Below are 16,713 nucleotides of genomic sequence, written 5' to 3' on the forward strand. Positions count from 1 at the left end.
CGCTGTCTTTTCCCTGACCTGTTTCTTTCCCCTCTCCATCCCTCAGACAGAGACACTGACCTGTTTTCACAGTAAATGATCTGCAGGTCCAGGCTCACCCTGGAGACAAACATGTGACACTCGATCCTGACCTCGTTGATGGTGGAAGGAGGGAGAGTGTGCGCGAGAGCCACCATCCCCATGAGCCTGGTGGGAACGGCGCGTGCGTGAGGCAGCGAAATCCGAGCCCTCAGGCGCCCCGTGACGTGAATAACCTGCAACAAGAAAGAGCTAAGTTCACCGAGGGTCCAAATCGCCTCTTGACTAATTTACAGATCCTTCATCACACCCCTTAGAGACATCGCAATGTGATTCACATAGGATAAATCATTTTGTAATTCAGCGACTGTTTTCATGTAGGCAAATGGCCATTTTGCGCTCAGCAAGATCCCACAAACAGCAATAAGATGAATGGCCCGTTAATTAATTTCGGGGGTGTTGGTTGAGGGAGGAATGTTGGCCAGGACATCGGTAAACCTCCCTGTTCCTCTTCACATTGTGCTGTGAGATGTTTAACATCCACCCGAATGGGCAGACATCGGTTTAACGTCTCACCCGAAAGACGGCACCTCCGGCTGTGCAGCACTCCACTCAGTACTGCACTGGAGCATAGAAAAGAGGAAGGGAGTTACTAAAGCAGAGGCTTCAAACAAAAGTGGAAAAACGGGAGAAGCAGAGTAAAGAGAAAAGGTTGAGCGGGGGAATGAAGTCTGCAGCTGAGCCTTGGTTTGAGTTGCTGTAAATGGCTGAACGCTTTCAGCTCGAACACCTTTACTCTGTCACAAGGGGGCGTCCCTGCTCCACACAGTCTGAAAAAAGTTTATTTTTTGTTCAAAAGAAATTTTAACCGTTAAAAGCCAAACTGTTCGAAAATTAATTTCTCTTCACTTTTAGCTTCTGCTGCCTGTAACAGACTGATCCCAGGACAGCTATGAAACCCCCTCCCCATTTCTAATGCTCTCATTACCACTCTATTGCTCTCTGTCAGGGTGTGTTGAGAGTGGGGCCAGGTTGACTCTTTCTCGGGGGGGGGGTTTTTGTCTGTCTGGGTACAGTCTGGCCGCTTGCTATTTCACAGCATAACATGTTCAACAGTTCACTTGCCGTGACAGTCCCGTGAGGGAGCAGCAGTGGGAGCGTCCACAGTGTCACTAGGCTACTAAAGTAAGGATGCACCACATTCAATTGAGCTCGTCCCCTTCTCAATGGACACCCACGCGGACAAATTTACAGCAAAGGTCACTGGATCACCGGGAAAGATTGAACAAGATTTTCACTAGAAAAGTGAAGGCTGAGGGGTGACCTGATAGAGGTCTTTAAAATTATGAAGGGGTTTGATAGGGTAAACATAGAGAAAATATTTCTACTTATTTTTGGACCAAATGGCCTGATTCTGTGCTGTACATTCTATGTAAGAGTTTGAGAGAGAGAGACTGGAGGAGAGAGATAGAGACAGAAAACAGGTAGTCTGGGGAGAGACAGGAAAGGAGTCAGAGATCTATTGGAATCATGAACTCACTGTGCTGTTGTGCCAAAGCCCCTGTACGAGTGAATTCATTACCATTGTAGTCGTATACTCCAGTGAGTAAATGCTGAGATACAAGCAGCCTTTTATGTGAAGCACATTATGGGCTGTGTTGTAACGCAGAGGCTGCTTTATTATCTGTTTGTGTCCTTATCGAGGTGAGGGATGACAGTGCTGGGGACAGAACACTTTACCACAGTGCAGCCAGGAAAACATTCAGTCTTCACTATTCACCTCAACCACTCCTTGTGGGAGCGAGTTCCACATTCTCACCACTCTCTGGGTAAAGAAGTTTCTCCTGAATTCCCTATTGGATTTATTAGTGACTATCTTATATTTATGACCCCTAGTTCTGGTCTCCCCCACAAGTGGAAACATTTTCTCGACATCCACCCTATCGAACCCCTTCATAATTTTAAAGACCCCTATCAGGTCTCCTCATAGTCTTTTTTCCAGTGAAAAGCTTGTTCAATCTTTCCAGATTGGCTCAGCCTGAGAAACATGGGAGCATCGTCCGGTTAGTGACATCACCAGGTTAGTGACATCACCAGGTTAGTGACATCACCAGGGTAGTGACATCACCAGGGTAGAAAAGTGACCCAAGATCGCAGGTAGGAGACATTGCCCCCCCCAACCGGGAATTTAAAATGGTACGTCTCTCAACGTTTGTTGTTTTGCAAAAGCACTGGGCTTGAGAAAGGAGAATAACTCAAATCAGTAAGTACATTTACACGTGGAGTCCCTCCTATACCATTACTGACAGCCTGAAGTTGCTGACGTTAATCCAGCTTCCTCACACCGTGATGATTAACACCACCAAGATCGCGCCCATTCTTACTGATGGTATCTCCACCGATGTTAAAGTAACTCTCTCACAACTACTGGGATAGGTAACTCCTGCCCCACATGGACTGTTTCCATTGGTTACCTTGTATCCTGAAGATTTTATGTGGACCCCTCGTTTGGTCAATGTCGATTTCATACGAACGAAGAAGGATCGTTCCAGCGTGGGATCATCGGCCAGGAGACTGGGATTGGAAGAATCTGTGGAAATCACAAAGAGAATTATAGGGCTGACCCTATAATGACCCCAATCGATGACCCCAATCCCATCTACTCTAATTAAAGACCCCAATCCCACCCACTCTAATTAAAGACCCCAATCCCACCCACTCCAACCAGTGACCCCAATCCCACCCACTCTAATTAAAGACCCCAATCCCACCTACTCCAACCAGTGACCCCAATCCCACCCACTCCAACCAGTGACCCCAATCCCACCTACTCCAACCAGTGACCCCAATCCCACCCACTCCAACCAGTGACCCCAATCCCACCTACTCCAATCAGTGACCCCAATCCCACCTACTCCAATCAGTGACCCCAATCCCACCTACTCCAATCAGTGACCCCAATCCCACCTACTCTAATCAGAGACCCCAGTCCCACATTCTGTAATTACCTGACTGAATTATTATGTTTGTTTTATTTTTAAAATGTTTCTCAGTACTAAAATCAAAGACTAGAAACTATCTAACACTATGCTCATCCCTCGGACAGTTTCTGTATATTATTACTTTCTCACTGTTTATCCAGCACTGCTTTCCCTGTCTATCCACTAACAATCACTATCTGGCCAATATCTATCCAATATAAATTACTCTCTCGGGTCTATTCAACACCAATTTATCGATCGAATATCGCTCAGTCATCGGCCCCCTATTCAGTACCTGTTCAATATCACTTAAACATAGAAACATAGAAACATGGAAAATAGGAGCAAGAGGAGGCCATTCGGCCCTTCAGGCCTGCTCCGCCATTCAAAATGATCATGGCTGATCGTCCAACTCAGTACCCTGTTCCCGCTTTTTCCCCATATCCCTTGGTCCCTTTAGCATTAAGAAATATATCTATCTCCTTCTTGAATATATTTAATGACTTTGCCTCCACTGCCTTCTGGGGTAGAGAATTCCACAGGTTTACCACCCTCTGAGTGAAGAAATTTCTCCTCATCTCGGTTCTAAATGGCATACTCCGTATCCTGAGACTGTGACCCCTGGTTCTGGACTCCCCAGCCATCGGGAACATCCTCCCTGCATCTAGTCTGTCTAGCCCTGTTAGAATTTTATATGTTTCAATGAGATCACCTCTCATTCTTCTAAACTCTAGTGAATATAGGCTGAGTCAACCCAATCTCTCCTCATACGTCAGTCCTGCCATCCCAGGAATCAGTCTGGTAAACCTTTGTTGCTCTCCCTCCATGACAAGGTCATCCTTCCTCAGATAAGGAGACCAAAACTGCACACAATACTCCAGATGTGGTCTCACCAAGGCCCCGTACAACTGCACTAAGACATCCCTGCTCCTGTACTCAAATCCTCTTGCAATGAAGGCCAACATACCATTCGCCTTCCTAACTGCTTGCTGCACCTGAATGCTCGCTTTCAGCGACTGGTGTACAAGGACACCCAGGTCTCACTGCATCTCCCACCTACCTTAGTATTTAGCTATTATCTATTTATCTAAGGCTATATTCTGTCCATCCAAAATTACCCACCAACCAACATCCATCGATTCCAATATCCCTTCCTCACTAATAATCTACCCAAGGTGACTTTATCGATCCATCCAATACCATTCGTCAGTGACCCAGTATCACACCAATGGTCCTCAGCTGAATGTGTTCCCAATCTCAGCCATTCAATTGAGGGGAGGCCCAGAGTAAATATTTGGTGCTTCCCCATTTGGAGGGAGGGACAGTGAGTCATCCTGGGCCACTCTCAACCTCCCTCCTCTCCGAGCAGCCAGTTTCAGGGTGGCACTGTCAAACGCCAGGGCGTAGGTTGTTCACCTGCCTATTTGGTGGGATGCCACATGGATTAGAGACCCCCGAGAAAGGGGAACAAGTGCCTCAAAAAGTTGGGGATTTATCCTTCCGCTGATGCAGGTTATTAGTCGGTGTCTAATAATAAATAGTTTGTAAAATCAGTTTGTGATAAGGAATTAGCATGGAATTCCCTTTCCATTCCTTGATTAATTGGCCTTGTGAACTTTTCTCTCTTTTTTTCCTCTCCCGGAGGCACGGACAGTTTCAGGTGTGTGCTTCCACAGGTTACAGCCGCCATCCTGTGCATTGCCCGAGTGGACTATCTTCATGCGTGAGTTTAGAGAGTGTGGCTATTCAACACGGGGGGCATCACAACCGAGCCGGATTCACACGTGCGCTTTCCAATGGAGCTCACGAAAGCTACCGGAACGTCGGAAAAACCAAGTGGTTCACTAATGGTCTTTCAGGAAATGGAGCCTACCACTCCTAATCAGTCTGGGCTACATGTGACTCCAGTCCCACACTACGTGATTGAATCTTTATGTCTTCTGAAGTGGCCTAGAACGCCAAGTTACTCAAGAAGGACCATCATTTTCTCAAGGCAACTAGGGGTGGACAATCAAGGTGGCCTGGCCAGCACTGTCCACGTCCCGTGGACAAACTTTTAAAGAAAGGATAACAATCAGGAGCAGGAAGCTTGGCTGACATTTTTTTTTCTGGTGCGGGGAATCGGAGCCAATCATAGTGGCCGTAACATCACGCAAGCAGAGGTCAGCACAGACCAAGGGTTGAATCCGGGACCTGCCTGTGTGGCTCAGTACCACACCAGGGTATGTATTCATTCACCTATTGAGCTGTCATGGGAGCATCAGGACAACGTCTTTATAATCGAACTACCTCAAACAGTTTCATAAAATCCACAGCTTTAATTCTAGTCACAGCCTTCTGCCTTTAGTATGAAAACCAAGGTAGAATTTACCGCTACAATGTCCTTGTCCCACACCTCCCCAAGAAATAGGAGTCAGAGTTTGGGGCAAGGCTGAAAAGTAATGGGGTTCATTTCTAGACGAATAGAACACAAAATCAAGGAGGTAATGTTAAATTTATATCGGACCTTGGTTAGATCACATTTGGAGTTATGTGTGCAGTACTGATCTCCGTAGTACAAAAAGGATATCGAGGCACTGGAGGAGGTGCAGAAAAGATTTACAAGGGTGTTACCAGAATTGAGAGGATGCAACTATCAGGAAAGATTGAGCAGGCTGGGGGTCTTTTCTCTGGAAAAGAGAAGATTAAGAGGAGACCTGATAGAGATCTTTAAAATTGTGAAGGGGTTCGATAGGGTGGATGTGGAGAAACCATTACCACTTGTGAGTCCAGAGCAAGGGAGCATAAATATAAGATCGTCACTAATAAATCAATAGGGAATTCAGGAGAAACGTCTTTACCCAGAGAGTGGTGAGAATGTGGAACTCACTCCCACAAGGAGTAGTTGAGATGAATAGATGCATTTAAAGGGAAACTAGATAAGCAATGAGGGAGAAAGGAATAAAAAGATATGCTGATAGGGTGAGATGAAGTCGGGGGGAGGACGTTCATGTGGAGCATAAACACCAGCAACGACCAGTTGGGCCGAATGGCCTGTTTCTGTCCTGTAGTCTCGGTGCAACTCGATAGCCATTAACCATTTAAGAGGAATTTCTTTACACAGAGTGGTGAAAATGTGGAACTCGCTCGGTGTGGGTGAAGCAGAGAGAAGTGATGCATTTAAGGGGAGGTTTGATGCGTACATAAGGGGGTCAAAGTGGAACGAGGTACTTGGAATGGGAGGAGGCTCGTGCGGAGTTTAAACACCGGCACAGATCAGTTGAGCCAAGTGGCCTGTTTCTATCCTGTAGATTCTTTGTAACAAAGGGGAACATCCATAAAAGAATATAAAAGATTTCCAATTGAAACATGTTTCCCATTACCCTGAAGGGTTGGTCAGCAACCACTGCTCATGTGGAACCGAACCATGTCGACCAAGGTGATCCCCGGTGCAATCCCTGGTCTGTGCTGAGTTAGCTGGTCCCAGCTCGGGTGCCAGGTGTACATGTAGTTCCATTGTAAGGGGATAAAGCTCCTGATCATTATCCAATCGTCCCCCACCCCCTTGCTGGAAAGTGCATGGGGGTTGGATGCCCGTTGAGGACAGGATCAACCTTGGCTATGATGCTTCCAAGGTTGAATAGTCTAACGAAAAGCACTGTCTGGGCTCACACATGAAGAATGGTCACTTGGAAGGTGGGGGAAGTACTGGATGAATTGTTGATGGCCAAGGAAGTGCTCCTCTATAAATCCACTTCTTAATCTGGATCTTAATCTGCATCTGGAATGCGCTGCCTGAAAGGGCAGTGGAAACAGATTCAATAGTAACTTTCAACAGAGAATTGAATAGATGCTTGAAAAGGGGACATTTTCAGGGTTATGGGGAAGAACTGGGGGAGTGGGACTAATTGGACACCTCTTTCAGAGGGCCGGCACAGACACGATGGGCCAAAGGGCCTCCTTATGATTCTATGATTGAGGAGAGGAGGGGAGGCAACTGAACAGGCAAGGTTTTCTTGGGGTGGGGGAGGAAATTGTAATGAGTCAGTATTCTCTGAGAGACGGGGAAGGGAAAGACGTATGTTTGTAGGAGTTGACTCCAGCTCGATGCTACACAGCTCCTTGGGAGTGAGGCACGTCCCAACAGCCTAAGAAATTGGATAAATTCCATTCCAAGAGCCTGCAGCGGTACCGCGGAATTCGGACTGCTGGAGGCTGTGCCTTTGTAGTTTATGTTTCTCTCATATTTCTTATAAATCTTTAATTAGTTCTTGAAATTTAAATAAAAAGAATAAAATATCAGATAAGGTTAGATGGGTCATACACAATTAAAAAAAAATTCCCTTGTACGAAGCATAAAATAAAATTGGCTGTGGTGATGGCAAAATACATTGAAAGACGTGCATTTATATAGCGTCTTTCATGACCTCAGGATGTCCCAAAGTGCTTTACAGCCAATGAAATACTTTCTTGAAGTGTAGCCAATTTGCGCAGAACAAGATCCCACAAACATGAATGTGATAATGACCAGAAAATCTGTTTCATTGATGTCGGTTGAGGGATAAATGTTGGCCAGGACTCCGGGGAGAACTCCCCTGCTCTTCTTCAAATAGTGCTGTGGGATCTTTTATGTCCACCTGAGAGGGCAGATGTGCAGTACTGACCAGGAAAGGTTCCCAGGTTCCACCCCTTGTCCGTGCTGAGATAATTGATCTTGGCCTGGGGTAGAGGTTGAGATGCTAGAATGTGCCTCAGAACCCCAGGCTAGGAGGGAGGGGGAGGGAGGGGTTAAAGCAACCAGAGCTCTTGCTCATGATTGTTACTGCTGGAAAACGTAGCTGGGTGGATATGAGGTGAGGACACGTTCAAGCTTGGCTGTGATTGGCATTCGGGGAATGGTACCCCCACATGAATCAGCATCTTCAGGGGAGGACAAAAGGGAGAAAAGTGGAGAGAAGCTTCATAAAAGACATTGATGATCCTTCCCATTCACTCTCATTGTAAACAATCCCAATGGACCAAACCCCTTCCCATTCACTCTCATTGTATGCAATCCCAATGGATAAAACCCCTTCCCATTCACTCCCATTGTACACAATCCCAATGGACCAAACTCCTCCCCATTCACTCCCATTGTAAACAATCCCAATGGACCAAACTCCTTCCCATTCACTCCCATTGTACACAATCCCAATGGACCAAACTCCTCCCCATTCACTCCCATTGTAAACAATCCCAATGGACCAAACTCCTCCCCATTCACTCCCATTGTACACAATCCCAATGGACCAAACTCCTCCCCATTCACTCCCATTGTACACAATCCCAATGGACCAAACCCCTCCCCATTCACTCTCATTGTAAACAATCCCAATGGAGTAAACTCCTTCCCATTCACTCCCATTACTTTCAATTCCTGATTCAATAATGTTCCAATTTATGATACTCTGTGCACTAAATGCTACTCCACAGCCAAAATTCCTCACAGGGCAGCAGCAATGTGGAAATCCAGTCACTTTGAACAAAATGTCTTTATTTGTTCTGTGTTTCTGTTGCTTGTGGTGACTCATTGACTGAATGATTAAATAGGCCGCAGGACAGAGATTTACAAATTGGTTATGTTTTTTCCTGGAGTCACAGTGGGCTTGATCCGAGCGAAACATTTCCTGGCAAAGCCGTTCTGTGTTTATCGAGATTAAATTGTGTTTTGTTATTTGCCATTCAGGAAAACATGAGTTTTAAAATTGCATTGCCCCAAGATTTTTTAAATATAATGATGCACTTCTCCTAATTAAAAGCAAAAGGATTCCAGCAAGCTGGGAGCATTGCTTAGAGGCCGAGAGTCACAGGAAGGGTTCGAATAATGTTATAAACAGACAGCAAAGTTTGAGTGAGCTAGCGACTGTGTTACAGCTTTACAACAACTCGATTTCGGCCAACTTTTCTTTTTACAAATGCAAGTAAAGAAAAAAGACAGTACTTGCATTTATATAGTGCCTTTTGCATCCTCCAGATGTCGCACAATGATTCACAGCCAATTAATTACTATTGAAGTGCAGTCACTGTTATTTTGTTTGGCAAATGCATCAGCCCAGCCGCGCCCAGCAAGATTCCACAAACAATCTGAGTTGACTGAGGGATAAACATTGGTGAAAACTCCCCTGTTCTCCTACGGATAGTGCCACGGAATCTTTTACATCCACCTGAGAGGGCAGGTGGGGGCCAAGATTTAAAATCTCACCCGAAAGATGGCACTTCTGACAGCGCAGCACTCCCTCGGTACTGCACTGGAACACCAGCCTGGACCACATCAAGGCTTGACCCAACGGCCTTCTACCTCAGAGACGAGCGTCCGACCACTGAGCCAAGCTGATAATGACAACTGAATGGAATATTGCCAGGCTTTGGAAGAGTTTTATGGGCAGGCTCAGTTTGTAGGGAGGAGGGAAGACAACGGAAGGTAAAGAGTTTCGAAAGGAAGAGCGAGAGCAGGGTTGTCCAACCTTCCCCCTTTGTGGGCTGTATAGGTCTGTACCGTGGACCTTCAGGAGTGTGGAGGCCGCCACCTGCAATATTGAATTGTCGAGGTCCGATGATGTAATTCGGACCCCGACTTAAAATTAACCCTGAAAAACGCGATTCACGCACAATCTACGAGCTGCCAGCCAAAGTTGGCAGCATTGGGCCAGAAAAGGCCCTGGTAAGTAATCATCTTTAAAAATGGTGTAAAAGTTCCTTGTGGCCCAAGAGGAGCAGGAGTCCTGCCCAACGAGGAGACTTTGGGCCTCCTCCGCCCCAGGCCTTCCCTTCTCCCCCCTCCCCCTCCTTCTCCGGCCTTGAACGGCCCGGACCCCCATCCTTCCTAACATACCTTGCCCCATATTCAAGCTTCTGGCTTTGATGTCATTCCCGCAGGCTTCGAGCGGGAGACAGTTCAGTGCCTTTTAAATGAGTCCCAGGGGTTAAAATAGCCCGGGCCTCTCGCTGAACTCTCCGCAGTTCCCCGTCCGCCCCTCGAGTTAATATCGGGGCTTAAGATCCTGTTTGCCGTCTTTACCTTTATTACACGCTGAGCTGATGGTTTTAACAAGCCATCCACCAACACCATCCAATCTATCAGGAAAGATTGAACAGGCTGGGGCTCTTTTCTCTAGAAAAGAGAAGGCTGAGGGGTGACCTGATAGAGGTCTTTAAGATTACAAAAGGGTTCGATAGGGTAGACGGAGAGAAAATGTTTCCATCTGTGGGGGAGACCAAAATTGGAGGCCATAACTATAAGATAGTCACTAATAAATCCAATAGGGAATTCAGGAGAAACTTCTTTACCCAGAGGGCAGCAATTCAGCCATTGTTCCCGCTCCTGATCACTCTCCAGTAACTCCCGCTGCAAAGTGAATGTATATAAATGTCGGGTCAGGGTAGTACAGGCCTGGCGGTGATGCCCTCTATGGTTGAGTGGCCTTTATGAATTTAAAGAGAGGATCCAGGAGGGGAGAAATTGCCTATAGCCAGTTGGTGAATATAATATAATATATATATATATATACACACAAGATGGCAATGGAGTTGCAAGTAAGACTTCAGGTACTTGCTCCACACACCCATCGGGTGGCCAGAGCTTGCAAGTACATTGTGACAGTTGACATAGCAAAATTGAATGGGAAATGTTGACATAGCAATTTGCAATGGGAAATACAGTACTGACAGAAAAACATGACCAAAACTCCTAACAACCCTCAGAGGGGGTGCAGAAGAGATTTACTAGAATGATTCCAGGGATGAGGGTCTTGAGTTACGTGGATAGACTTGAGCTTCTATGCTGGGGTTGTTCTCCTTGGAACAGAGAAGGTTGAGAGGCGATTTGATAGAGGATGCTCACTTCCTGTGGACAGGAAGTAAGCACCCTCAACAAGATCACACAATTGTTAGAGGGCGATATACCAATCTAAGAGCTTTTATAAGACTTTATAAAACCTCCTATAAGACCTTCTATAGACTAGGCTTGTAGTCCATTGAGTATAAAAGATTAAGGTGTGGTCTAATTGAGTTTAAGTTGATTCAAGAAGTTAATAGGGTAGATGGAGAGAAACTATTTCCTCTGGAGGGGGGAGTCCAGAACAAGGAGGAATAACCTTAAAATTAGAGCTAGGCCGATCAGGGGTGATGTCAGGAAGCATTTCTTCACATAAGGGGTAGTGGAAATCTGGAACTATTTCCCCCAAAAAGCTGTTGAGGTTGGGGGCCAATTAAAAATTTCTAAAAACTGGGATTGATAGATTTTTGTTAGGCAGGGTTACGGAACCAAGGCGGGCAAATGGAAGTCATGATGAATCTTTGTAAGATACTGGTTCTGCCAAAACTGGTGTATTGTGTCCAGTTCTGGGCACCGCACTTTTGGAAAGATGTGAAGGCCTTAGAGAGGGTGCAGAAGAGATTTACCAGAATGATTCCAGGGATGAGGGACTTTAGTTACATGGATGGACTGGAGATGCTGGGGTTGTTCTTCTTGGAACAGAGTAGGTTGAGAGGAGATTTGATAGAGGTGTTCAAAATCATGAAGGGTCTAGACAGACTAGATAGAGAGAAGGTTGGTGGAAGGGTCAAGAACCAGAGGACATAGATTTAAGGTGATTGACAAAAGAACCAAAGATGAAGTGAAGAAAATCTTTTTTACACAGCGAGTGGTTGGGATCTGGAATGCACTGCCTGAGGGTGTGGTGGAGGCAGATTCAATCATGGCCTTCAAGAGGGAACTGGATAAGTACTTGAAAGGAAAACATTTGTTGGGCCACGGGGATAGGGCAGGGGAGCGAGACTAGCTGGATTGATCTTGCGTTGAGCTGGCGCGGACTCGATGGGCCGAATGGCCTCCTTCTGTGCTGTAATCTTTCTATGATTCTATGGAGTTAAGATACAGATCAGTCACGGTCTAACTGAATGGCGGAACAGGCTCGAAGGGCTGAATGGCCTCCTCCTGTTCCTATTAGACATGCTCCTATGAATCTGTGTCACCAAGTGAGAAACGGAGACGTAGCCTGGAGGAGGCGTAATTTCAACCTTCATTTGGAGTATTCCCAGGACAATTTGGAGAGCTTCTGTCTTGCTGTTTTGGTGGGAAAAATGCAACTCTGGTCCTCAAAGGAGATCAAACGAGGGCCCATCCTCATGCTCCACAGAGAGTCATTTTTCCATTAAACACAGTAATACACAAGCAGTTAACCTCTGTCTCTTTTTGCATTGCTTCAGATCCCAACTAATTAATTCCCCTGACATTCTGCGTGAAGTAATGGCAGTTGAGAGGAATGCAGGCCATGCCTGAGCCTGTCCCCTTACTCGGTCACTGAGGCTGTGATCCTTGCGGGGGAAACACATTTGCTTCCACGAGAATGAAATGCTTAACCCTTTCAAGCGCAGCAAAATCGGCTTATCACAGTCACTGCCCTCGTTCTAAGTGCGGTCTTAGGGCCTCCACATAATATCTGAGAAGATAAGGTGAGTCCCACATGCAAGATGTTGTTTATAACTGAAAACAATTGTTGAGGACGACTCTCTTCCATTTTGGACCCACTTTATTCCCCTTTTACAACCCGACAGAGACAACCTTGCTATATAGCCCAGCACTTCTCCCCATTTCACAGTTTTTTAGATAGAAATTATAGCACAGAAACAGGCCATTCGGCCCAACTGGTCTGTGCCGACGTTAATGCTCCACACGAGCCTCCTTCCACTCCTCTTCATCTCACCCTATCAGCATATCCTTCTATTCCTTTCTCCCTCATGTGTTTATCCAGCTTCCCCTTAAATGTATCTACACTATTCGCCTCAACTACTCCTTGTGGGAGTGAGTTCCACATTCTCACCACTCTCTGGGTAAAGAAGTTTCTCCTGAATTCCCTATTGGATTTATTGGTGACTATCTTATATTTATGGCCCCTAGTTTTGGAAACAATCTTCTCTATGTCTACCCTATCGAACCCCTTTGTAATTTTAAAGACCTCTATCAGGTCACTCCCCCAGCCTTCTCTTTTCTAGAGGAAAGAGCCCCAGTCTGTTCAATCTTTTCAATCCACAGTCAAGTTATTGAACTCACTAGAGGCTCCTCTGTGCTAATTTCTAGTAGCTTTGACCAGCCGCCCACTTCTTGGTCGGTCCTTTAAAAAGAACTTGCCTCATTCCCCACCCAATTCTGACAACAGGCCCACTCCCGAAACATTAACCTTTACCTTTCCCTTTCAGAAGTCGATGGACCTGTTGTGTATTCCCATTTTCTGTTTTCTTTGCGAGTGATTTGAACGGACCGTGATGGGACAGACCTTTTTTTTTTCCACGTGATTTTTGTCGCTCCTATCCTGAAGATGCTGACTCCCCTGATGGAGTACGGTTTGACTGATGCCAGCACCCCATCGGTACCTCGCCCACGAGGCCATTTTTATGTGTGACACTAGACAGCAGGTGTTAATGCAATACGAGAGAAGCTGGGGTTGTTCTCCTTAGAGCAGAGAAGGTTATGGAGAGATTTGATGGAGGTGTTCAAAATCACGAAGGGTTTTAATACGGTAAATAAGGAGACTCTGTTTCCAGTGGCAGAAAGACACTGAAATATGGTAATTGGCAAAAGAACGAGAAGCGACATGAATTTTTTTATGCAGCGAGTTGTTCTGATCTGGAATGCGCTGCCTGAGAGGGCGGTGGAAGCAGATTCAATAATAATTTTCAAAAGGGAATTGGATAAATACTTGAAGGAGGAAAATTTGCAGGGCTATGGGGAAAGAGCAGGGGGAGTGGGACTAATTGGACAGCTCTTTCAAAGAGCTGGCACAGGCACGATGGGCCAAATGGCCTCCTTCTGTGCTGTATCATTCTCTGATTCTATATCCTAGCCAACTTCGATTCAGTTCTAACCTAATGTCCACAGGAGCGTAGTGGTCACTGGATAGGAGCAGTGGCCTTGGCTGTTTTTTGTTCTCCCTAACCCAGGGGCACTGAGTCTAGTTGTAGCCCCCATCACTACCCCCTTTGAGATCATCTAACTTAGCACAGTCCAGGGATCGAATCTGGGATTGTCCTGGTTTGTACGGATCAGCTGGATAAACTCACCTGCACTACTGAAGCAGCTTGCAAACTTTTTTTGATCAAGATGTCCATGAAACCTTGCAATCAACAGATAACATTCTCCAATAAACCGGATATTTAAAGATTAAGGGCAGCTAGGTATCTTCATGGTTTGAGTTGGGATATGGGATTGAAGCATTCACCTCACATCTGTCTGCTCTCTCAGCTGGATGTAAAAGTTCCCATGGTAATATTCGAAGAAGAGTTCTCCCCAGTGTCCTGGGCCAATATTTATCCCTCAACCAGCATCACTAAAAATCAGATTATCACATCTGGTCATTATCACATTGCTGTTTGTGGGATCTTGCTGTGCACAAATTGGCTGCTGTGTTTCCTGCATTACAACAGTGAGTACACTTCAAAAGTACTTAATTGGTTGTAAAGCGCTTTGGGACATCTCGAGGTCATGAAAGGCGCTATAGAAATGCAAGTTCTTTCTTTCTTTTCAAAGGCCTATGGTGTAGGACAGCGTCAAGGTTGAAAAGAGTAGGAGGGAAGGAAGGATAAGTCAGAGAGCAGTGATTAGGTGATGTCTAACATGGTTTTTAAAAGCCTTTGGATTGTAGCTGGAAAGGAAGACTAAGGGAGGTGAAGAGTTCGACAGTCACGAGGCCCGAGAAGGAAGGAGCTAGAGGTGCAACTTTCGTCCAATGCCCAATTAACTTCTCTTTGCCCCCAAACAACACCCTTTGATGGCATCTGACCATTTGGCCCCCTCTCCCCACCCCGTGCTTCTGTCGGAGATCCTCCACCCGTGCCCTTACCTGGCTCAGGTGTCTCGGCCAAGGAGGAGGAAGATGTTGAACTTGCGCCGTCCTCGTTGGGAGCTTGCAAGTTGTGGCCTCGGCCGCTTGGCAGTTTCAGTCCCAGCTGTTCTGCCACCTCCACGTGATCCCCAGGGTGAATGTAATCGAAGATGCTGCTGCCTGTCAGCTCCACCTGCGCAGGAAAGAAAACGGGTACAGACACCGCAAGTGGGTTAATGAAGGACTGGTTCAGGAATGTCAGAATCGAGGTACTAGTGCCCCAGCAACAACAACAACTTGCATTTATATAGCGCCTTTAACATAGTAAAACGTCCAAAGGTGCTTCACAGGAGTGATTATCAAACAAAATTTGACACCGAGTCACGTAAGGAGATATTAGGACAGGTGACCAAAAGCTTGGTGGAAGAGGGAGGTTTTAAGGAGCATCTTAAAGGAGGAGAGAGAAGCGGAGAGGTTTAGGGAGGGAATTCCAGAGCTTAGGGCCCAGGCAGCTGAAGGCACGGCCGCCAATGGCGGGGTGATTAAAATCGGGGATGCGCAAGAGGCCAGAATTGGAGGAGCGCAGAGATCTCGGAGGGTTGTAGGGCTGGAGGAGGTTACAGAGATAGGGAGGGGCGAGGCCATGGAGGGATTTGAAAACAAGGATGAGGATTTTAAAATCGAGGCGTTGCCGGACAGGGAGCCAATGTAGGTCAGCGAGCACAGAGGGTGATGGGTGAACGGGACTTGGTGTGAGCTGGGATTCAAGCAGCAGAGTTTTGGATGAGCTCAAGTAATGGAAATTGCTATCACTCTTTGCCCTTTGATGGCATCAAGCCATCCCATGTCAGGTGCACCACAGGTTAGACGCAGGATACAACTACACCGTTCCAACATCATGCCTTAACTCCAAACTGAGAACAGTATATTTTACCTCACTTTGTATCACACGCAAACCATCCTTATGGCTTCTCTGAGCAAGATGGACAATTTACTGCTGAATTACTGTCAGTTTCGTACAAGGAACTCACACCCACTTGGAGCTGTATTGACATTGCCTCAAATTGACTCGTGAGAGACCCCAACTCCAGCAGAGAGGGGACACTTTCACCCCATCAGTCTGGACTGAATCAGAACCCAGGACTCAGAGGTGAAAGGGCAGTGTTCTACCACATTGCACCTCCCGAACGCTATTAAACTGTTTATAAACTTGGAGTTTTAAATAATTCCTGGTTGAGAAACTGATAAGTGCATATCATAGAATCTTACTGCAGAGGAGGAGGCCATTTGGCCCATTGTGCCTGTGCCGGCTCTTTGAAAGAGCTATCCAATTAGTCCCACTCCCCGCTCTTTCCCCGTAGCCCTGCAAATTATTCCTTTTGAAAGTTATTATTGAATCTGCTTCCACCGCCCTTTCAGGCAGCGCATTCCAGATCATCACAACTCGCTGTGTAAAAAAAATCCTCATCTCTCCTCTGGTTCTTTTGCCAATCACCTTAAATCTGTGTCCTCTGGTCACCGACCCTCCTGCCACTGGAAACAGTTTCTCCTTATTTACTCTATCAAAACCCCTCTGAATTTTGAACACCTCCATTAAATCTCCCCTTAACCTTCTCTGCTCTCAGGAGAACAACCCCAGCTTCTCCAGTCTCTCCACATAACTGAGGTCCCTCATCCCTGGTACCTGCTATTTTCAGGTAATGTAAAGCATTGATATCGTTCTTACAGACTACAAGTTACACTTGGGAGCTATTAGTTCCTCCCGTATGGAAAGGTCTTAATTTTGTATCCCCTATACATCCTGCTGTATATCCTCTACACAGTCACAGACTCTTAATCGTTGTGCAATCTTGCCTAAGTGATAGGACTCCCTCTGC

The 16,713-nt window shown here is 46.2% G+C and overlaps 1 protein-coding gene across 1 annotated transcript in view; it reads right to left on the reverse strand.

Annotated features, from left to right (window-relative positions):
- npas1 (neuronal PAS domain protein 1) overlaps positions 1-16,713 on the reverse strand; it is a 247,928-nt gene that overhangs the window by 11,814 nt on the left and 219,401 nt on the right. Inside the window, exons 6-8 of the mRNA XM_067974834.1 lie at positions 14,855-15,029; positions 2,493-2,608; positions 61-254 (exon numbers count right to left, since the gene is read on the reverse strand). Of these exons, the coding sequence (XP_067830935.1) occupies positions 61-254; positions 2,493-2,608; positions 14,855-15,029 (485 nt within the window). The remainder of the gene's footprint in view (positions 1-60; positions 255-2,492; positions 2,609-14,854; positions 15,030-16,713) is intronic.

The sequence above is a fragment of the Heptranchias perlo genome, chromosome 41 (genome assembly GCF_035084215.1).
Source record: "Heptranchias perlo isolate sHepPer1 chromosome 41, sHepPer1.hap1, whole genome shotgun sequence".
Classification (NCBI taxonomy): Eukaryota; Metazoa; Chordata; class Chondrichthyes; order Hexanchiformes; family Hexanchidae; genus Heptranchias; species Heptranchias perlo.